The sequence below is a fragment of the Oncorhynchus mykiss genome, chromosome 25 (assembly GCF_057628025.1).
Source record: "Oncorhynchus mykiss isolate SJ-2025 chromosome 25, ASM5762802v1, whole genome shotgun sequence".
In the NCBI taxonomy this organism is placed as follows: Eukaryota; Metazoa; Chordata; class Actinopteri; order Salmoniformes; family Salmonidae; genus Oncorhynchus; species Oncorhynchus mykiss.
In genome coordinates, this window is record NC_143046.1 from 24143047 (window position 1) to 24167265 (window position 24219).

General features: G+C 48.1%; 1 protein-coding gene across 1 annotated transcript; it reads right to left on the reverse strand.

Moving 5' to 3' along the window:
- Window positions 1-4123: 4123 nt before the first annotated feature.
- On the reverse strand, window positions 4124-22481 carry LOC110504801 (spondin-2). The gene is made up of 6 exons (XM_021583618.3): window positions 22324-22481; window positions 14966-15185; window positions 10810-11030; window positions 5792-5983; window positions 5283-5454; window positions 4124-5134 (listed from the first exon to the last, which is right to left on the reverse strand). The coding sequence occupies exons 2-6, from the start codon at window positions 15183-15185 to the stop codon at window positions 4947-4949; spliced, it is 993 nt and encodes a 330-aa protein (XP_021439293.2). The 5' UTR covers window positions 22324-22481; the 3' UTR covers window positions 4124-4946.
- Window positions 22482-24219: the final 1738 nt, after the last annotated feature.

Genomic DNA, 24219 nt, shown 5'->3' on the forward strand with positions numbered 1-24219 from the left:
GTATGCTCTGTAGAAAGCAGACACACAGTGTTCAGAAGCAGTCATTTTTTACCTTTTGCTCTCCTTAATCCACAAACTGTAAATCTGTCAATCTGTTTCACAGTCGACCACATGCATTTTAGTGTGGGGTTTTACCAGTTGGCCTATTCCCCCTTGAGACTGAAAAGATTTGACCTGGGTCCTCAGATCCTCAAAAAGTTCTACAGCTGCACCATCGAGAGCATCCTGCCTGACTGGTTGCATCATCGCCTGGTATGGCAACTGCTCGGCTTCCGAGCAAGGTACTACAGAGGGTATTGCGTACAGCCCAGTACTGGGGCCAAGCTTCCTGCCACCCAGGACCTCTATACCAGGCGATGTCAGAGGAAAGCCCTAAAAATTGCCAAGGACTCCAGCCACTTCTCATAGACTGTTCTCTCTTCTACCGCACGGAAAGCGGTGACGGAGCGCCAAATCTAGCTCAAAAGGCTCCTTAACAGCTTCTACCCCCAAGCCATAAGACTCTGGAACAGTTCATTAAATGGCTACCCAGACTATTTGCATTGTCCCCACCCTACTCCCCATGTTTTTGCTTCTGCTCTCTCTGTTTATTATGCATGCATAGTCACTTTACCTCCACCTACAGTATATGTACATATTACCTTGACTAACCGGTGCCCCTGCACTGGAACCCACTGTTTATAGCCTCGCTACTGTTATTTTATTGCTGCTCCTTAATTATTTGTTTTATATATATATTTACTTTTTTTTCTTCTTAAAACTGCATTGCTGGTTTGTAAGTAAGCACTTCACTGTAAGGTGAACCTGTTGTATTCGGCGCATGTGACAAATCAGATTAGATTTTTAGATTTGAAATAGTCATCTACAACAGGGGTTCCAAAACTTTTTCCGATCAGGCCCCCATCCTAGCATTGGGGAGCATCTCGCACCCTGTCTATTTCTATGGGTACAAGCACTGTCCATGACACGAACTGTTGACACCCCTCTTGCTGGCAGATAGAACATTTTGCAGGTTCATGCAGTTCTGCACATTTTGTCATGGTGTGCATAGAACATTTAGCAGTTTTAAATTACATTTTATTTGTCACATGCGCCGAATACAACAGGTGTAAGTACAGTGAAATGTTTAACTTACAAGCCCTTAACCAACAATGCAGTTTTAGGAAAAAGAAGTGTTAAGTAAAAAAAATAGATATGTAAATTAAAGAGCTGCAGTAAAATAACAATAGCAAGGCTATATACAGGGGATACCGGTACAGAGTCAATGTGTGGTGGCAAAGGTTAGTTGAGGTAATTGAGGTAATATGTACATGTAGATAGAGGTAAAGTGACGGTGCATGGATAATTAAAGCTCCTTTTCTTGCAATTCTGTACATTTTGCTATGTCTAATGTGTATTAATGTGATACTTAAGTGACAAACATTACAACAAAATCTATGGGCTAAAAAACCTAGCTAAAAAACTTTAGGTGAAATGGGCTAGTTGATCTGAACATTTATGACAAGTTATAAATAATACCTCTCTAAGATATGCAATGACCAGTGATGTAAAGTACTTAAGTAAAAAATACTTGAAAGTACTACTTGTGTTTTTTTGGAGTATCTGTACTTTACTATTTATAGTTTTTACAACTTTATACTTTTACTTCACTACATTTCTAAAGGAAATTATTCACGTTTTACTCCATACATTTTCCCTGACACCCAAAAGTACTTATTACATTTTGAATGCTTCAGCAGGATAGGAAAATTGTCTAATTCAAATCTATTTTTATTTGTCACATGTGCTGACTACAGCATGTGTAGACCTTACAGTGAAATGCTTGCTTACAAGCCCTTAACCAGCAATGCTTTAAATAAAAATACGTGTTAAGTAAAAAATTGAAAATAAAAGTAACAAATAATTAAACAGCAGCAGTAAAATAACAAGCGAGGCTATATACAGGGGGAACCGGTACAGAGTCAATGTGCAGGGGCACTGGTTAGTTGAGGTAATTGAGGTAATATGTACATGTAGAGTTAAAGTGACTAAGCATAGATTATAAACAGAGAGTAGCAGCGTAAAAGAGGGTTCTGGATATGCAATGACCAGTGATGTAAAGTACTTAAGTAAAAATACTTGAAAGTACCACTTGCCGTGCGGTAGCGGAGAGAACAGTCAATGACTAGGGTGGCTGGAGTCTTCGACAATTTTTAGGGCCTTCCTCTGACACCGCCTGGTAAAGAGGTCCTGGATGGCAGGAAGCTTGGCCCCAGTGATGTACTGGGCCGTACGCACTAGCCTCTGTCGTGCCTTGTGGTCGGAGGCCGAGCAGTTGCCATACCAGGCTCACGATGGTGCAGCTGTAGAACCTTTTGAGGATCTGAGGACCCATGCCAAATCTTTTCACACAATTATCAAGAGAACATCGCTGGTCATCCCTAATGTTTCTGATCTGGCAGACTCACTAAACACTTGCTTCGTTTGTAAATTATGTCTGAGGGTTGCAGCATGCCCCTGGCTATCAGTAAATACCTTTTAAAAAAACAAGAAACCGGTGCCGTCTGGTTTGCTTAATATAAGGAATTTCAAATGATTTATACTTTTACTTTTGATACTTAAGTATATTTAAAACCAAAATATTTGACTTTTACTCAAGTAGGATTTTACTGGGTGACTCACTTTCTATTAAGGTGTCATTACTTTTACTCAAGTATGACAATTGGGTGCTTTTTCCCACCACTGGCAATGACTGAAATGACAAGAAGAAAACTGATTATGCACTACCCAATTTCAAAATTGCATCTTGTGCATTCTACTATTACAACTTTCAAGAGTAAGTTGAAAGCCTGACTGAGTATCTTTAAAAAAAAAAAAAATTTCTTTGTTTTTTGGGGGGGGATGACCCCACGCCCACTCCTACAAGATAATTAATGTGTCCCAGTGTCAACCACAAGGTGGTGCCATAACATTTAAAAACGCACTGCATGTCCAAACACCATGTCACAGACACAGCACTCATCCGAGTTGTCGAGGATGGAGATAATAAAAGCAAGATATTACTGCATAATTAAATAGAACACTTGTTTGATAACTCATTATTGGACAATGAAGAGTGTTGGTGTGTGTACAAGGTTTTGAAAACTGAATCTGTGTTCAGCCAGCACTATCGTGGAATGTGTAACGCTAACAGTATTTGTATTTTTTTATGTTTTAATTTTATTTACCCCTTTTTCGTGACATCCAATTGTTAGTTACAATCATGTCCTATCGCTGCAACTCCTCTACGGACTCAGGGGAGGTGAAGGTCGAGAGCCATGCTTCCTCCGAAACACGACCCTGCCAAGCCGTACTGCTTCTTGACACACTGCTCGCTTAACCCGGAATCCAGCCGCACCAATGGGTTGGAGGAAACACTGTCCATCTGGCGACCAGGGTCAGCTTGCAGGTGCCTGGCCTGCCACAAGTCACTAGAGCGCAATGGTACAGGGAAATCCCAGCCGGCCAAATCCCCCCCAACCCAGTCGACACTGGGTCAATTGTGCGCCACCTCATGGGTCTCCCAGTCACGGCCGGCTGTGACACAGCCTGGGATCGAACCCGGGTCTGTAGTGGCGCCTCAAGCACTGTGATGCAGTGCCTTAGACCGCTGTGCCACTCCATAGGCCCCATCTTTAATGCTTAAACTTAACAGATTGAATAGAGACCTTAGCGTCCTGTCCAGGGGGTGTACTTGTACATCAAGCTTCATTGTGCCTTGAATAAGGCCTACTGAATAGTGATACAAATGCATTTTCTTTCATTCATTTAATGTTAAGAGTGTAGTGCCCTCTTGTATATCTGTTGATATAGCCTTCATTTACTGAATCAATGTCCATGTCGTTTAGTGATATTTATTAGTGACTCCATGTCTTCATTTAGTAGGTAAAGGCCTTAGCCAGACCAATAAAGCAGTAATAATTCTGTTAAAATTATACGACACAAATAAATTGTGGATTACTGAAACTCCTATTAGACATAATTCAAGGGCATTCTTCAGTGTGACAGCAGTTTCGCATTTGGACAAGGCCTTTTCATAACTAACACATTAAGATTGTTCAGCTCCCTTGGCATTGGCAGAAATCAAAGGAAACAGACATTTCTATTTACTGAAAACTCCTCCATTTGTATTTATTTCATCATGAGTTACACAAGACACAACATAACATACAGTATATACAAAATGTGTCCTACAAATTAAAAGAGTGAACAGAAATAACTGCAAAAACAAAACCTGTATCCCTTTTTATTTTATAAAACTGTCCCTCTCTTGGCTAGGGTTTCTGACATGGGTTTCTGACATGGGGTACTGGGCTATAGTTAGCCTTCAGTTGTGTCTTGTGAAAAGGGTATTTATAAATCTGTCTGTGTGGTTGTTGAATGAAGGCTGTGCGCTGAGCTGAGCATCATGTAAGATTCCCATATAAATCAATGCCCCAGGTTCCACAAAGTAAGAGAGTATTATTTATGTGCAAGGACATACTCTACATAGCTGTGCCTCTCTTATGTCCACTGATAATGTCATTGTTCTCTTTTACCATGTGGGTGCTTGTCATCGATCAACAACAGTGTTTCTTAATACAAGTCCTCAAGGAAAAGTATTAGAGGACTGGTTTGACTTTAGATTGACTTTAGTACTCTATAACAAGACCACATCAAAAAGTAAACTCCATTTAATACAAAACTGGCATTCTGCAGTGAAAGAGTCCCTTGCTTGCATTATTGTGGTGTAGCATAATTCTCAGAGTCCGGCAATGTGTATGAGTCCCAGTGTAAACTTGGAGATGGGCATGGGAGTCGCTCCAACTAAAAATTCCCCCTGTTCTAGGATCAGCTTACCGTTCCCAACCGAATCCTAACCTTACTGGCCTGAACCTGAAAGGCTTTAGATCGGTGTCTAGGGGAACTTCACCCTACTCTGTCAGGGGTCACTGGGGCTTCAGGCAGTTGTGTGCCGTGCACTCGGTCTGCTCCTCCATCTCAGGGCAGGGGGCTCCAGCGTTAGCTGGCCACAGGAGGATGTAGCGGGTACGGTGGCGGACCCCTCCACTGGAGCAGGGCCCCAGACACAGACCCCAAGATGACCACAGAGACACCTCACAATCCAAAGGTGTCTCTGAGAGGTGGATAGAAAGAGAGAGAGAGAGAGAGAGAGAATGTAGTGAATTAATAGCACATAAATACACTGAATTGTGATAAACAGAGTGAGAGAAAGAGAGAGATTTGAAATAGGCATGCACACGACTGTGTCCATGTCAACCTACCTGAGAAGCGTTGAGGGTGGATAGGGTGAGGCAGAATGTGATTGGACATGGGAGTTTGACGGGAGGATGAACGTCTCTGTCTGGTTAGCCGTATGGAGGCTATGGGCGGCAGCTCTGTGAGACGGGGGTAGTAGAAGGAGTTGGCTGGGTGCTTGGGCATCTGGGAAGTAATCTGGAGGGGGACAACAGCACATAGAAAACTGTCAACAACAAACCCTAAAACACAAAATAAAATCAGATTATTACCGGTACTCATTAATAATTCAAAGCTGTGTGCTTGAACTGTGACATTATGTTGGTGGGAAAACTAAATTAGGCCTACACTTTCAAGTCTTTCATATTGGGGTAATGTTAGCAGCATACCTACATAAAAGAGGGTGGGCCGCTTCCCCGATACAGGCTATGTTTGGTCTATTTAAAGCCTAGTCATTACAGAGGAAGGGGTAACCTCCATGGCCCTCTTTCCCCCTCAGGTGAAAGTGAAAGAGGGGAGAAGTCATCTATCTCACCCGTGTGATGTTTTCCTGGGGGACAGTGGGGTAGTTGGGAGAGGAGAAAGTGAAGCCGCTGTCCGTTCCTGCATCAAAGGGTTGAAGGTCAAGGGTCACTTCCTGTTTCCACTTGCCGCCTTCACAGAGGTTGAGACTGTCCACCCCCACGAACCAATCAGGGCTGGGGATCACTTTCACCATCAGAGAGAGCTGTGTCCATAGAGGGAGGGAAGGAGTAGGAGAGTGGGAATGAGAGAGTTTAGTTCCAGTACACTATTCAGATCCTGTTTGTGTAATATTGGCTGTGCTAATAAGACAGGGTTATAGCTGATGCTAACACACACATGGGTGGACAAAATTGGTCCTAGTTGTGTAAAAGCCTGAAGTGTGTCCGCTGTTTCCTGTATGAGGTTAAATGCCCGCTATTCAGGGCTCTGGGCAGGGCTGGGACAAGATTGGGTGGGGTGGACAGGCTTGGATAGGGGAGGATGGATGGGCTTGGATGGGATAGTGTGGCACCTATATACCGCCTAGTATATAGGTCCTAAAGGGCCTCCCGAGTGGCGCAGTGGTCAAAGGCTGTGCCACTAGAGTTTCTGGGTTTGAGTCCAGGATCTGTCGCAGCCTGGCCGACACCGGGAGCCCCATGGGGCGGAGCACAATTGGCCCAGTGTCGTCCGGGTTAGGGGAGGGTGTCGCCGGGAGGGATGTCCTTGACCCATTGCACACTAGCGACTCCTGTTGCGGACACGGTCGCCAGGTGTACGATGTTTCCTCCAACACATTAGTGCGGCTGGCTTCCGGGTTAAGTGGGCATTGTGTCAAGAAGCTGTGCGGATTGGCTGGGTTGTTTTTCGGGGGGCGCACGTCTCTCGACCTTCACCTCTCCCGAGTCCGTACGGGAATTGCAGCGATGAGACAAGACTGAAAAGAGACAAGACCAATTGGATACCATGAAAATGGGATAAAAATTATAAAATAGGTCCTGGATGTCAAGAAGCTCGGCCCCAGTGATGTACTGGGCCGTACACACTACCCTCTGTAGCGCCTGGTCGGATGCCGAGCAGTTGCCATACCAGGCAGATGCAACCAGTCAGGATTGTCATGACGTTGGCCTGGGGTTTGGTTTATGACAGTCATAAATACCTCTTTCCCCCTTTTTCCTCTCTCTACTCTGCTGATGTTACATTTGCAAACCCCTTGGTTAACATGGAGATTCTGGGAACATCAGAAGGTGGGGGGAAATGAACTATATTCTGCTAATCCGACCACTTGAACATATGCGGGGGTACTTCATGAATATGATGTCAGTTCGGTTGTCATCTGAGACATTCTCATCAATGATAAGATGACATAAGCTCTATAGTGGAAAGTCTACACATCAGAGTTATCGGATTCACGTGGAATTGTTGTTCAATTTAAATGTTTGAATATTAAATTATTCGTGATGGGATGAAATGTGATTTTAGCTTCTAAAATGTTTGATTTGGGTTTTCATAAGATAGGGCTCTCCTCATTCAGTGGCCCGCCCCTGTGAAGGTACATGGGCTATAAAACTTTTCAAACACACCCTCCTCTTCCTTCCTATATAAGCCCTTGATGACAACATAACCTCCTGTTTCCGAGGACGTGAGGACGACGGTCCAATGTCAGAATGGTTCAGATAATAACTACAGAACGAAGCCAACATCAGCGTGAGCTTTGGTTGCGAATGGTATGAACTTTGAACTCGTATTCACTGCAGAAGTGATACCTCCTAGCCATTGAGTTAGCAACAGCAGATGCAAACGAGGGTTAGGAAGGAACAGACAGAGTATCCCGTCTACAACACAACGACGTTACTACAACGTATTCAATTTACCAGCAATTTACTAGGTCTTTAAGAGTTTATTCGGAAGATAACAGCTCTATAAATATTATTTTGTGGTGCCCGACTCTCTAGTTAATTACATTTACATGATTAGCTCAATCAGGTAATATTAATTACGGAGAAATGATTTTATAGAATAGCACGTCATATCACGTAATCCAGCATAACCAAAGACCAATAACCAATGCTCTCAATGATGCACCTGTAGAACTTTTTAAGGGACCCATGCCAAATCTTTTCAGTCTCCTAAGGGGGATAAGGTGTTGTCGTGTTGATCAAATTTGATTTGAAGGCCAGAGACACTCACTGACACACACTGATACCTAATATTGACACTCCATCTAGGCATGATCTCCCCAGGGCCCACAGAATCCCAGGCCCCAGTCAAGAGAATGAAAAATCCCCAACCTCAACCCGCCCAAACCTGGCAGTACCAGAAGTTTAGGGGAAATATGCATGACTGTCCGATTTTCTCTGGAAGCACTAGTCTGTAGAAATGCAGTGGTTTCCTCATGCAAAGTAGATCGGATTGGTTCTGGCTGCAGTAGGCTTACACATAATTTGTGCCTACCAACACGCACAGATCAGCAACATTGTGTGTGTGTGTGTTTGTGTGTGTGTGTGAGCGAGCGTGCATTAGCCTATGTGTGTTTCTCTTTGTGTATTTCCAGATGCGGGCAATTTGATCTATCATTGTCAGTTCCACACAAAGGCTGACATCTCCATCCCAGTTCTCAGCCTTGTTGCCCGCTGATCTAAAAACAGATTGGCTAGACCAGCACAGACATCACAGTCAGACGCCAGCATTTTTGCTAGCCTTCAGTATGGGGCAGCCAGCACTGGAGGGAGATGCTTTTCATGGGGGTTGTTTTTGCTCCAGGCGAAGACAGGCAGTGGAATTACTAATAAACAAAATGTTGGTCACCAGCACCTCACCTTCAGGAACTACGCACCCTCCACTCTCCCCCTCTCTCCACTTGTCTCGCGCCCTCTCTCCACTTGTCTTGCGCCCTCTCTCCACTTGTATCGCGCCCTCTCTCCACTTGTATCGCGCCCTCTCTCCACTTGTATCGCGCCCTCTCTCCACTTGTATCGCGCTCTCTCTCCACTTGTATCGCGCCCTCTCTCCACTTGTCTCGCGCCCTCTCTCCACTTGTCTCGCGCCCTCTCTCCACTTGTCTCGCGCCCTCTCTCCACTTGTCTCGCACCCTCTCTCCACTTCTCTCGCGCCCGCTGGCCTGGCTAGCATCCTTCCCAGTCCCAGCCCAGAACCCACCTAGCCTGGCTAGCATCCCTCCCAGTCCCAGCACCAGCCCCAGCCCAGAACCCACCTAGCCTGGCTATCATCCCTCCCAGTCCCAGCCCCAGCCTCAGCCTAGAACCCACCTAGCCTGGCTAGCATCCCTCCCAGTTCCAGCCCCAGCCCAGAACCCACCTAGCCTGACTAGCATCCCTCCTAGTCCCAGCCCCAGCCCAGAACCCACCTAGCCTGGCTAGCATCCCTCCTAGTCCCAGCCCAGAACTCACCTAGCCTGGCTAGCATCCCTCCCAGTCCCAGCCCCAGCCCAGAACCCACCTAGCCTGGCTAGCATCCCTCCCAGTCCCAGCCCAAACTCAGCCCAGAACCCACCTAGCCTGGCTAGCATCCCTCCCAGTCCCAGCCCAGAACCCACCTAGCCTGGCTAGCATCCCTCCCAGTCCCAGCAACAGCACCAGCCTCAGCCCAGAACCCACCTAGCCTGGCTAGCATCCCTCCCAGTCCCAGCCCAGAACCCACCTAGCCTGGCTAGCATCCCTCCCAGTCCCAGCACCAGCACCAGCCTCAGCCCAGAACCCACCTAGCCTGGCTAGCATCCCTCCCAGTTCCAGCCCAGAACCCACCTAGCCTGACTAGCATCCCTCCTAGTCCCAGCCCCAGCCCAGAACCCACCTAGCCTGACTAGCATCCCTCCTAGTCCCAGCCCCAGCCCAGAACCCACCTAGCCTGGCTAGCATCCCTCCCAGTCCCAGCCCAAACTCAGCCCAGAACCCACCTAGCCTGGCAAGCATCCATCCCAGTCCCAGCCCAGAACCCACCTAGCCTGGCGAGCATCCCTCCCAGTCCCAGCTCCAGCCTCAGCCAGCCTAGAACCCACCTATCCTGGATAGCATCCCTCCCAGTCCCAACCCCAGGCAGCCGAGAACCCACCTATCCTGGCTAGCATCCCTCCCAGTCCCAACCCCAGGCAGCCGAGAACCCACCTATCCTGGCTAGCATCCCTCCCAGTCCCAACCCCAGGCACCCTAGAACCCACCTATTCTGGATAGCATCCCTCCCAGTCAGCCTAGAACCCACCTATTCTGGATAGCATCCCTCCCAGTCCCAGCCAGCCTAGAACCCACCTATTCTGGATAGCATCCCTCCCAGTCCCAGCCAGCCTAGAACCCACCTATTCTGGATAGCATCCCTCCCAGTCCCAACCCCAGGCAGCCTAGAACCCACCTATTCTGGATAGCATCCCTCCCAGTCCCAGCCCCAGCCCTAGGCAGCCTAGAACCCACCTATTCTGGATAGCATCCCTCCCAGGCCCAACCCCAGGCAGCCTAGAACCCACCTATTCTGGATAGCATCCCTCCCAGTCCCAACCAAAGGCAGCCTAGAACCCACCTATTCTGGATAGCATCCCTCCCAGTACCAGTCTCATTCCTAGCTTCAGCCCAAGCCCCAGAAAGCCGCTCCAGTCCCAACCTAACATTCCAGCCTAAGCCCCAGCCCGGGCCCTAAGTTCATCAGGGGAGACAGCAGACATAGACCAGGCAGAACGGATGAGGGAGTTTGTGGCCACAGGGCTGAATGCTAAACTTAGCCTGATTGGAACACTGGAAAAGACTAGCAAAGTGTTTGGTCAGGGAGGGTGGATTGAGTCAAGGGGTTTGTCTTTGGTGGGGCCGGGTCATGAGTTGACTATGGATTGAGTTGAGGAGTGTTTGTTGCTAAGGTTTTGTGGTGGGAGCAGAGAGCAGAACAGAGTTGATAAAGTAATGGCGTGTCTGTATCTTTAGAGAGAGAGAGGAACTGGACCTTGGAAAGGGTTGTGGAGAGGTTTAGGGAAAGCAGTAACGTGTGTGTAAATAGTGGTGTGCGTGTGCGTGTGTGCGTGCGTGCGTGTGTGTATATCATGCCTACCAGTGAGCTCCGTGGTTGCAGCAGCAGTTCTGTGGAGCTGTGCCCGATGCCAGTGGCGATGCCTGCTGTTCTGTACATGGCACCGACCGCTCGTCTCTTCCTGGCATCCTTCGCCCCCTTCACCAGATCTACCGTCACCCCTAACTCAGCAAAGTTCTGCACCCCTATACTAGCCAGCGCCCCCTCCTGAAACAGCCGGTGCTGCTTATTATGGGTGATAGCTGTTGGGAGAGGACAGGGAGACAAGTCATTTTTTAATCCTCTGAAAATGCATCTCTCCTTCCTTAATGTCATCATTCTCTCATCTAGCATCAGTTCATCTCACTGCATTCAAGACCTTTATTTGCGGCAGGTAGCCTAGTGGTTACAGCGTTGAGTCAGTAACCGAAAAGATTGAATCCCCTAGCTGACAAGATAAAAATCTGTCATTCTGCCACCGAACAAGGCAGTTAACCCACTGTTCCCAGGTAGGCGTCATTGTAAGTAAGAATGTGTTCCTAGTTTAAAAAAAAGGTTAAATTAAAAATAAATGTAAAAAAGGTACTCATCCCAAGACCTTTACTCACACCTCACACCAAGACCTTTACTCACACCTCACACCAAGACCTTTACTCACACCAAGACCTTTACTCACACCAAGACCTTTACTCACACCAAGACCTTTACACACACCAAGACCTTTACTAATACTAAGACCTTTACACACACCAAGACCTTTACTAATACTAAGACCTTTACACACACCAAGACCTTTACTCTCACCTCACACCAATACCTTTACTAACACCAAGACCTTTACTCTCACCTCACACCAATACCTTTACTAACACCAAGACCTTTACTCACACCAAGACCTTTACTAACACCAATACCTTTACTCACACCTCACACCAATACCTTTACTAACACCAAGACCTTTACTCACACCTCACACCAAGACCTTTACTCACACCAAGACCTTTACTCACACCAAGACCTTTACTAACACCAAGACCTTTACACACACCAAGACCTTTACTCTCACCTCACACCAATACCTTTACTAACACCAAGACCTTTACTCACACCAAGACCTTTACTAACACCAAGACCTTTACTCACACCTCACACCAATACCTTTACTAACACCAAGACCTTTACTTTCACCTCACACCAATACCTTTACTAACACCAAGACCTTTACTCACACCAAGACCTTTACTAACACCAAGACCTTTACTCACACCTCACACCAAGTCCTTTACTAACACCAAGACCTTTACTCACACCTCACACCAATACCTTTACTAATACTAAGATCTTTACACCCCCCTTTCTGATATCTTACAGTCCCACTGTTTTCTTTACTTTGGGACGGATGGTTGCCTTTGTTCTCTCAATGCCCTTAAGAACTGATGTTCTTATGTTCTTAGTCCCATCACTTCCCATTATAAGCCACATTTGACCTGGCCCAGGATCAGTTGTTATTTGGCTTGCAGAGGGTCAGCAACCACAGTCTCAGTCTGTCTCATAACATCTCTGCCTTACCTCACCACACGCACACACGTAAACACACACTCCAGACACACCCAAAAAAACACACATGATCCTGTTTCTCCTCAACCGCCGTCACTTACACACTTAATTTAATTTCCATAGTAACAGGTTTCCTACAAGCATCAAGTCCCCGAAACCCAATAATAACATGTCACGTTTCAAATGATTCCTGCAAATAAATGATCCCCCTCGTCAACTCCCAGACCCCTAATGGGTCATGGTTTTCTTCTCCAGCTGTAACAAACTCCATTCATTGGCCCCTCTGACTAATGACTCTCTTGTATAACTTTCTTCCCTGGGCCCCATGTCCCTGACCCCTGGTGGCCTCCAGTCTAAAGTCATCAGAGACATGTCCATGTCCCCAGGGCCTACAGCATGTGCAAGGTTACTGTCTCTATATGCAGAAACAGGCCATCCCCCTCTGGCAGGCTGACAGGGCATGGCTGGTAGTTCTGGAAGCCAGACAAACCAACGGCGGCCAGAGACAGTGATGCAGAGATCAAGTCTGGCGCACACACATCTCTGGCACACGCATCTGCCATCCATCCACGCTGGTAAGGCAGGGCAGCAGAGCCAAGTAGATCCTGATCCCCCTTTCCCCCCTCCCTGAGTGAGGTAAGATATCTGACCCCACCACACCCTAAAAAACATCTTAGCACTCATATGCCTCCAGGATGCCAGCAGCCCCCAGATGGAGAGAAAAGGAGAGAGGGACAGAAGGAGAGAAAGAGTAGGGGGAAGAGACAGAAGGAGAAAGAAGGAGAGACAGATGGAGAGAGAGAGTAGGGGGAAGAGGCAGAAGAAGAGAGAGAGTAGGGGGAAGAGACAAGGAGAGACAGAAGGAGAGACAAGGAGAGACAGGAGAGACAAGGAGAGAGAAGGAGAGAGAAGGAGAGAGAGAGTAGGGGGAAGAGGCAGAAGAGGAGAGAGAGTAGGGGGAAGAGACAAGGAGAGACAGAAGGAGAGACAAGGAGAGACAAGGAGAGACAGAAGGAGAGAGAAGGAGAGACAAGGAGAGACATAAGGAGAGACAAGGAGAGACAAGGAGAGACAGAAAGAGAGACAAGGAGAGAGAAGGAGAGACAAGGAGAGAGAATGAGAGACAGAAGGAGAGAGAAGGAGACAGAAGGAGAGACAAAAGGAGAGAGAGAGTAGGGGGAAGAGGCAGAAGAAGAGAGAGAGTAGGGGGAAGAGACAGAAGGAGAGACAAGGAGAGACAGAAGGAGAGACAAGGAGAGAGAAGGAGAGACAGAAGGAGAGAGAAGGAGACAGAAGGAGAGAGAGAAGGACAGACAGAAGGAGAGAGAGAGTAGGGGGAAGAGGCAGAAGGAGAGAGAGAGTAGGGGGAAGAGACAGAAGGAGAGAGAGAAGGAGAGAGATGGAGAGACAGAAGGAGAGAGAAGGAAAGAGAGAAGGAAAGACAGAAGGAGAGACAGAAGGAGAGAGAGAGTAGGGGGAAGAGGCAGAAGGAGAGAGAGAGTAGGGGGAAGAGACAGAAGGAGAGAGAAGGAAATACAGAAGGAGAGAGAAGGAGAGACAGAAGGAGAGAGAGAGTAGGGGGAAGAGGCAGAAGGATAGAGAGAGTAGGGGGAAGAGACAGAAGGAGAGAGAAGGAGAGACAGAAGGAGAGAAGGAGAGAGAAGGAGAGACAGAAGGAGAGACAAGGAGAGACAGAAGGAGAGAGAAGGAGACCAAAGGAGAGACAGAAGGAGAGAGAAGGAGAGACAGAGGAGACAGAAGGAGAGACAGAAGGAGAGACATAAGGAGAGAGAGAGTAGGAGGGAGAGAGAAAGGTAGCCACCCTGCTTCATCTGGTAGTGTTTTGCTTGACTGCCTCACCACTCTCTACCTCCCCTTCACTGCTTTCCTCATTAGTGTCTCTCTGTCTCTCCCCATGTGTGTGGGGCTGGAGGTTGGCTGGAGCAGGGGGACTGCAGGGCCAGGCTATGGGGGGAAAGAGAGGCCCGAGGCGGGTTAATTGGCCAGCTGTGAGCCCTCAAACGTCCAACACTTGATCAGGTGAGGAAAGACTTTCCCGGACTGGCCTGCTTTCCCGAACTGGCCTGCTATCCCGGACTGGCCTGCTATCCCGGACTGGCCTGCTATCCCGGACTGGCCTGCTATCCCGGACTGGCCTGCTATCCCGGACTGGCCTGCTATCCCGAACTGGCCTGCTATCCCGGACTGGCCTGCTATCCCGAACTGGCCTGCTATCCCGGACTGGCCTGCTATCCCGGACTGGCCTGCTATCCCGGACTGGCCTGCTATCCCGGACTGGCCTGCTATCCCGGACTGGCCTGCTATCCCTGACCTGCTCTCTCTCAAAATAGCCCCCCTCGGTCCCCCTTTTCAATTGGGAGCCCTGAAGTGAAAGGACTTGAGAGATGAGTGAAGGAATGAGTGTCCTTTCCATTCACCAACCAGTTGCCATGAGGGGAAAAAGGCAAAGATGAGGCCATTATAGATAATTGAGACAATACCAATATGGTTTGGAATACTGTAAGGAGCTTATGCTGTATATGTGTTTACATCCACTTCTTTCTGATCATCAAGGGGATATCATGAAGTGTCTGGTAGTGGTTAGGGCCTGATTTTGGACTGAGTTTGTGTCTCATCTTACCCATGAGTTTGGACCACTGTGCGGGGGGACGGAACAGTGGGTACTGTTTAGGGAACGTCTGGGGGCTCCAGTGACCCGTGAAGACCAGAATGTAGGAGGCAGGGCCTTTGGCTGTACACTCTGTCCCATTGGTCGGTATGGCGAAGGACAGGGTCAGCTTCAGGAGCACCACCAGCAGCTGCTGCAGCCAACCAAAGGACAGGAGCTCCGATGACATCATCTAATGTGGACACAGAGAGAAGTAAAGTGTCAATCAAAAGTGTCCTCAACAGGAAAATGGTTAGGGTTTAGACTCAAATGATGTCAATTAGCCTATCAGAAGCATCTAAAGCCATGACATAATTTTCTGGAGCTGTTTAAAGGCACAGTCAAGTTAGTGTATGTAAACTTCTGACCACCTGGAATTGTGATACAGTGAATTATAAATGAAATAATCTGTCTGTAAACAATTGTTGGAGAAATTATTTGTGTCATGCACGAAGTAGATGTCCTAACCAACTATTGTTTGTTAACAATACATTTGTGGAGTGGTTGAAAAAACAAGTTTTAATGACTCCAACCTCAGTGTAAGTAAACTTCGACTTCAACTGTACTGTACTGCGCGTGCGTGCGTGCATGCATGTGAGAGAGAGAGAGAGAGGAGAGAGAGAATGTGTGAGAATGTGAATGTGTGTGTGCCCCAGTTCTCTGTACTTTTGCCATTGTCCAGCACAGCTTTAGCACACAGGGCTACTCTCAACAGCACCACATTTGTTATATTTGCACCAAATGTAAAAGTCAGTTAAGAACAAATTGTTATTTACAATGATTACCTATCCCGGCCAAACCCCAAACCGGACGACGCTGGGCCAAATTGTGCGGCGCCCTATAGGTCTCCCAATCCCTGCCTGTTGTGATTCAGCCTGGAATCAAACCAGGGTCTGAGCTAGGCCCATCTCCTGGCTAGCCGAAGATGTCCATCAGCCAATTCTTGGGCTACAATACCTCTTTTGCCAATTAGCCTGGACCCGTTACTGGCGACACGGAGCCCCGCCGACCCATCAAGACTGGTCTGCCGACGTAACAGTCCGAGGGGGTTTCAACAGGCTCGTCCGTTGCGACGTCCCCCGGAAGCCCATCTGCTAGCCCCGGCTCAATAGCTGTCTGAATCGTTGTGTCTCCAGCTCGCCTAGCTACTCACTGGACTCTATGATCACACATGCCCACATGCACACACGCCTCTCGTTAATGTCAATATGCCTTGCCTATTGCTGTTATGGATAGTGATTATTGTCTTATTTCACTGTAGAGGCTCGAGCCCTGTCCAAAATGCCTTAGCTAGCCCTTTTGTTTCACCCCCCACACACGCAGTGACCTCACCTGGCTTAAACGGTGCCTCTAGAGACAAAACTTCTCTCATCGTCACTCAATGCCTAGGTTTTCCTCCACTGTACTCACATCCTACCATACCCTTGTCTGTACATTATGCCTTGAATCTATTCTTCCTCGCCCAGAAACCTGATCCTTTTACTCTCTGTTCCGAACGCACTAGACGACCAGTTCTTTTAGCCTTTAGCCGTACTCTTATTCTACTCCTCCTCTGTTCCTCTGGTGATGTAGAGGTTAACCCAGGCCGTGCAGCCCCCAGAATCACTCCCATTCCTCAGGCGCTCTCATTTGTTGACTTCTGTAAGTGTAAAAGCCTTGGTTTCATGCATGTTAACATTAGATGCCTCCTCCCTAAGTTTGTTTTATTCACTGCTTTAGCACACTTCGCCAACCCGGATGTCCTAGCCGTGTCTGAATCCTGGCTTAGGAAGGCACCAAAAATCCTGAAATTTACATCCCTAAATATAACATTTTCTGACAAGATAGAACTGCCAAAGGGGGCGGAGTTGGAATCTACTGCAGGGATAGCCTGCAGAGTTCTGTCATACTTTCCAGGTCTATGCCCAAACAGTTCGAACTTCTAATTTTAAAAATGAATCTCTTCAGAAACAAGTCTCTCACTGTTGCCGCTTGTTATAGACCCCCTTCAGCTCCCAGCTGTGCCCTGGACACCATATGTGAATTGATTGCCCCCATTTATCTTCAAAGTTCGTACTGTTAGGTACTGTTTGTATTGTTAGGTGACCCAACTGTTAGGTGACCTAAAAAATGTAGAACTTAGAACAGACATAGCCCTTGGTTCACCCCAGACTTGACTGCCCTTGACCAGCACAATAACACATCCTGTGGCATTCTGCATTAGCATCGAATAGCCCCCGTGATATGCAACTATTCAGGGAAGTCAGGAACCAATATACTCAGTCAGTTAGGAAAACTAAGGCTAGCTTTTTCAAACAGAAATTTGCATCCTGTAGCACTAATTCCAAAACGTTTTGGGACACTAAAGTCCATGGAGAATAAGAGCACCTCCTCCCAACTGCCCAATGCAATGAGGATAGGAAACATTGTCACCACCGATAAATCTACGATAATCGATAATTTCAATAAGCATTTTTCTACGGCTGGCCATGCTTTCCACCTGGCTACCCCTACCCCGGCTTACATCTCAGCACCCCCTGCAGCAACTTTGGACGCATTTGGACACCTTTCCTTCCAGTTCTCTGCTGCCAATGACTGGAACGAATTGCAAAAATCACTGAAGCTAGAGTCTTATATCTCCCTCTCTAACTTTAAGGATCAGCTGTCAGAGCAGCTTACCGATCACTGTACCGGTACTCAGCCAATCTGTAAATAGCACACCCAACTACCTCATCCCCATATTTTTTATCTATCCTCTTGCTCTTTTGCACCCCAGTATCTCTACTTGCACATCATTATCTGCACATCTATCACTCCAGTGTTAATGCTAAATTGTATTTTTTTCGCCTCCATGGCCTATTCATTGCCTTGCCTCCCGACTCTTCTACATTTGCACACACTGTACATATATTTTTCTATTATGTTATTGACTGTACGTTTGTTTATGTGTAACTCTGTGTTGTTGTTTTTGTCACACTGTTTTGCTTTATCTTGGCCAGGTCGCAGTTGTAAATAAGAACTTGTTCTCAACTGGCCTACCTGGTTAGATAAAGGTGAAATAAAATAATAATAATAATGTGTGTGGCCAATATGGCCAGTCCCTCCTCCCTGCAGTATTGGAACAGCAGAGCTGCAGCCGCTGAGATGATCAGATGACAGAACTGTGCGATCAAAGCAGGTTCCTCTCTGCTTCCATACTCATGGTATTTTTATTGCCTGTTAAACTTTGCGGTTCATAATATACATTTAGAGGGGAATGGTTAACATGCTGACATATACGGCTGCAAACAGTGACCTGTCGCTGGAGCCTACTGGTGATACACCATGAGAAGAAAAGTAGAGGTTTGGAGCAGCCTACATTAGAGGTAACATTATCTGGCACTAGAAATAGGCTTCAGGGACAATGTGTTGTATGATGGGTTTGTGTGTTGGCTCATTTTAACTGTCTGCATTCTGTGCTTGCCAGCTGTTTAGGGGGCTCAGATATGTTAACCTATAGAAACATCACATACCATGCAGATAGGTTAACCTATAGAAACATCACATACCATGCAGATAGGTTAACCTATAAAAACATCACATACCATGCAGATAGGTTAACCTATAGAAACATCACATACCATGCAGATATGTTAACCTATAGAAACATCACATACCATGCAGATATGTTAACCTATAGAAACATCACATACCATGCAGATATGTTAACCTATAGAAACATCACATACCATGCAGATAGGTTAACCTATAGAAACATCACATACCATGCAACAACCTTTCAATATCCCTCTCCCTTTCGAGTCTTGACAGTGGCAATGGAAAGTTGTTTTGTTCAAATCTCTCAACAATCAGTATGTCATCGTATGGGACTAACTGACGTTAGAAATAGAAGGGTTGGGAGTGCAGTCAGGATGCAGGATGAAATATACCAGAAACTGACTCACCAAGATTAACAGACCACAGACAGACCACTGACACACCAGAGACAGACCACAAACCACTGACACACCACAGACCAATGACAGAGCACTAACATACAACAGACCTGTGGCACACCACTGACACACCAGACAGATCACAAACCCCTGACGCGCCACAGACCAATGACAGACCACTAACACACCACAGACCTGTGGCACACCATTGACAGACCAGAGACACACCACAGACAGACCAGAGACACACCACAGACCACTGACACACCACATCACAGACCACTGACACACCACAACACAGACCACTGACACACCACATCACAAATCACTTACACCACATCACAGACCACAGACACACCACATACCACTGACACAGACTAACAGCACAGGTACATTCATTGTCATCAACACAGAAACAGCACCAACATATTCATTATCATCAGCCAACCCAGACACAGCCCAGACACAGCCCAGACAGAGCCCAGACAGAGCCCAGACAGAGCCCAGACAGAGCCCAGACAGAGCCCAGACAGAGCCCAGACAGAGCCCAGACACAGCCCAGACAGAGCCCAGACAGAGCCCAGACAGAGCCCAGACAGAGCCCAGACACAGCCCAGACACAGCCCAGACACAGCCCAGACACAGCCCAGACACAGCCCAGACAGAGCCCAGACAGAGCCCAGACAGAGCCCAGACACAGCCCAGACACAGCCCAGACACAACCCAGACACAGCCCAGACACAGCCCAGACACAGCCCAGACACAGCCCAGACACTTTGTATTTTTTATTTAACTAGGAAAGTCAGTTAAGAACAAATTCTTATGTACAATGACAGCCCAGACAGCCTCATACTCAGCCCAGACAGCCTCATACTCAGCCCAGACAATCTCATACTCAGCCCAGACAGCCTCATACTCAGCCCAGACAGCCTCATACTCAGCCCAGACAATCTCATACTCAGCCCAGACAGCCTCATACTCAGCCCAGACAGCCTCATACTCAGCCCAGACAGCCTCATACCCAGCCCAGACAGCCTCATACCCAGCCCAGACAGCCTCATACCCAGCCCAGACAGCCTCATACTCAGCCCAGACAGCCTCATACTCAGCCCAGACAGCCTCATACTCAGCCCAGACAGCCTCATACTCAGCCCAGACAGCCTCATACTCAGCCCAGACAGCCTCATACTCAGCCCAGACAGCCTCATACTCAGCCCAGACAGCCTCATACTCAGCCCAGACAGCCTCATACTCAGCCCAGACAGCCTCATACTCAGCCCAGACAGCCTCATACTCAGCCCAGACAGCCTCATACTCAGCCCAGACAGCCTCATACTCAGCCCAGACAGCCTCATACCCAGCCCAGACAGCCTCATACCCAGCCCAGACAGCCTCATACCCAGCCCAGACAGCCTCATACTCAGCCCAGACAGCCTCATACTCAGCCCAGACAGCCTCATACTCAGCCCAGACAGCCTCATACTCAGCCCAGACAGCCTCATACTCAGCCCAGACAGCCTCATACTCAGCCCAGACAGCCTCATACTCAGCCCAGACAGCCTCATACTCAGCCCAGACAGCCTCATACTCAGCCCAGACAGCCTCATACCCAGCCCAGACAGCCTCATACCCAGCCCAGACAGCCTCATACTCAGCCCAGACAGCCTCATACTCAGCCCAGACAACCTCATACTCAGCCCAGACAGCCTCATACTCAGCCCAGACAGCCTCATACCCAGCCCAGACAGCCTCATACTCAGCCCAGACAGCCTCATACTCAGCCCAGACAACCTGATACCCAGCCCAGACAGCCTCATACCCAGCCCAGACAGCCTCATACTCAGCCCAGACAGCCTCATACTCAGCCCAGACAGCCTCATACTCAGCCCAGACAACCTCATACTCAGCCTCATGCCCAGACAGCCTCATACTCAGCCCAGACAGCCTCATACTCAGCCCAGACAGCCTCATACTCAGCCCAGACAGCCTCATACCCAGCCCAGACAGCCTCATACTCAGCCCAGACAGCCTCATACTCAGCCCAGACAGCCTCATACTCAGCCCAGACAGCCTCATACTCAGCCCAGACAGCCTCATACTCAGCCCAGACAGCCTCATACTCAGCCCAGACAGCCTCATACTCAGCCCAGACAGCCTCATACTCAGCCCAGACAGCCTCATACTCAGCCCAGACAGCCTCATACCCAGCCCAGACAGCCTCATACCCAGCCCAGACAGCCTCATACTCAGCCCAGACAGCCTCATACTCAGCCCAGACAACCTCATACTCAGCCCAGACAGCCTCATACTCAGCCCAGACAGCCTCATACCCAGCCCAGACAGCCTCATACTCAGCCCAGACAGCCTCATACTCAGCCCAGACAACCTGATACCCAGCCCAGACAGCCTCATACCCAGCCCAGACAGCCTCATACTCAGCCCAGACAGCCTCATACTCAGCCCAGACAGCCTCATACTCAGCCCAGACAACCTCATACTCAGCCTCATGCCCAGACAGCCTCATACTCAGCCCAGACAGCCTCATACTCAGCCCAGACAGCCTCATACTCAGCCCAGACAGCCTCATACTCAGCCCAGACAACCTGATACTCAGCCCAGACAGCCTCATACCCAGCCCAGACAGCCTCATACTCAGCCCAGACAGCCTCATACTCAGCCCAGACAGCCTCATACTCAGCCCAGACAGCCTCATACTCAGCCCAGACAGCCTCATACTCAGCCCAGACAGCCTCATACTCAGCCCAGACAACCTCATACTCAGCCTCATGCCCAGACAGCCTCATACTCAGGCACATCCCAGACAGCCTCATACTCAGGCTCAGCCCAGACAGCATCATACTCAGCCCAGACAGCCTCATACTCAGCCCAGACAACCTCATACTCAGCCTCATGCCCAGACAGCCTCATACTCAGGCACATCCCAGACAGCCTCATACTCAGCCTCATGCCCAGACAGCCTCATACTCAGGCACATCCCAGACAGCCTCATACTCGGGCACATCCCAGACAGCATCATACTCAGCCCAGACTCAGCCTCATACCCAGACACAGCCCAGACAGCCTCATACTCAGACACAGCCCAGACAGTCTCATACTCAGCCCAGACTCAGCCTCATACTCAGCCTCATACCCAGACATAGAGGAGGAAAGAGGCACCACTCAGACAGCCCTCTCACCATTGCCTTTTGGTAACCGGAACATACACACGAACATAGCATCTTAAACACACACTGTACCACCCCACACACACAGGGACACACAAATCCAGACTCACACACAAATATAAAAACATTTAGAGACGTGCAGTTTTTACCAGTACACACATGCACACACACACGCTCACTAATACTCATGCCGGTACTCAGTGTCTGAAGGGATGCAGACTGAATTTCTTACCTGGTCAGTACGAGTCGGTCAGTGACAGAGGATATATCAGGAGGACAGCTCCAACCACTCTCTCTTATTCTCTCTCTACTCCGTGTGGTTGCAGGATCAGGGAGCCTTATCAGTCTCTCTCTCCAGATATACCTTTCTACAACCCTCCTCCTTCATTGTATCCCCTTGTATTCCCCTTCTCTCCTCCCCCCTCTCTTTGGCTCTCGCCCCCTACCTCTCCTTGTATGGAAAGGCACTGCATAGCCCCCTCTACAGTGGCTATCTCTTCCTCCCTCTCTCCCACTCTCTGTGTGTACACACACACACACACACCTTCTCCCACTGGCTCTGTGTTGCTGTGTAAACTCAGTAGCCCCTAACCTCATATTGCTGACGAGGTAATGAACACCATGTAACACACAATAGATCTCACTTGGCAGTCAGTGCATTCCTATTGTACAGTATTTATGTTTTCCATGGACCATTTAAAATGTTTTAATTGTTACAGTTGGAGCGGAGAAATCCCAACCCGTCTGCTTGTTTAATGACGCCAGATCAGCAGTCTGGCTCTGGAAGAGACAAGTCCATGTAACAATAAATAGAGTAGGGTCTTAGTGGTCAACTCAGCTGATGACTCCACTGGACAAACTTCCTCTGGTCAGTGAAGTGAAGGAGAGAGGGTTAAAGCATGTCTGTCTGTGTCCTCACATAACTATTTCCCCACAGCTGGCGAACACATGGACAACGTATTACTGCTCCACTACTGAGCTGGCTATTGATCCATGTGTTGGGACTCAGTATGAAGCTCAGTGTGAATGAGCCTGTGCGTGTGTGTGTGTGTGCGTGTGCGTGTGTGTCAAACTATTTAACATACGCACACACACACACACACACACACAAAGGCGCCTCTGGTCATTCCAAAACATGTCATTTGTAAATATTTAAGCCTTGGGCTATCCTCCTCTCAGCTATCCTTTTCCCTCCTCCATCCTCAGATGTGGGCTAAGACTGGATTTATCCCAAAGCTAAGGACGTTCCATCTCCTAAGCTGTGCTGTAATGATAAGAAGCCGCCTGGGTTAACGGGCCACGATGACCTCTCAGTGAAACATTTATAGAAACCAACTGGAAGCCCTCTTTCCCCCTATCTCACCTCTGCCCTTCTCCTCTCTTACTGAAAGTAGGTTACGGAAAACCCAGACTTGCTCTGCCCGCTGATTAATGACAGAGCCGGGCGTCCACACTAGCTGACTCACACTGGCCTAAAGGTGAATATCACACACACACACACACATAAAACTGCAACATACACGTTGGCACTGATCACACTGGCCTGTTCTGGATTTGAGTCACAGCAGGATGAGCACAGAGCAGCTTACCACTTGGCGCACATCACACACACTAAAACAACTGATATCAAACCGCGCACACGAACACACACACACACACAAAGTCCCCCTGTCAAACACTCACTAACACTTGCCAAATGGCAGAAGCCAGAACTCCATTATTGAGACACGCTTATAAAGGATAACGGGGATGGAGAAAGTAGGTTGGATACAAAGTTGTAGTTATTATCGGAAATAAACACAGAAGTCAGTCATCTCCAAGCCATCCATTGTAAAGATTCATATTTATATGGGGACGGGCAAATATTAGCGGTCTCATCTTTGGGTTGCTAATACAATCCCTAGATTGAACGTGAGGGCCTGAGGAGTCTATACAGAGGTTAATTTATCATGCACACAAATATTATGTCTTCTGTCTTGTCAACAAGAAACACTTTCAATCTCACTTAAACAATACAACCTTCCACAGTTTACCTCATCCATGGGCCCTGGAGCTTCTCTCTTGAGCTCCTGGCCCTACTCTGACCTACCTAAAGCTTTTTACAAGTAAAGCTAGTTAGTAAACAAGA

What these genes read in the sequence shown, in the direction of transcription:
- LOC110504801 (XM_021583618.3), bottom strand. Translation starts at nt 15,185, where the DNA reads ATGATGTCATCGGAGCTCCTGTCCTTTGGTTGGCTGCAGCAGCTGCTG. An exon ending in TGCAACCACGGAGCTCACTG is followed by an intron (nt 5,984 to 10,809) that starts GTAGGCATGATA and finishes CTATGGACACAG; the next exon opens with CTCTCTCTGATGGTGAAAGT. An exon ending in CCACCCTCAACGCTTCTCAG is followed by an intron (nt 5,135 to 5,282) that starts GTAGGTTGACAT and finishes TCCACCTCTCAG; the next exon opens with AGACACCTTTGGATTGTGAG.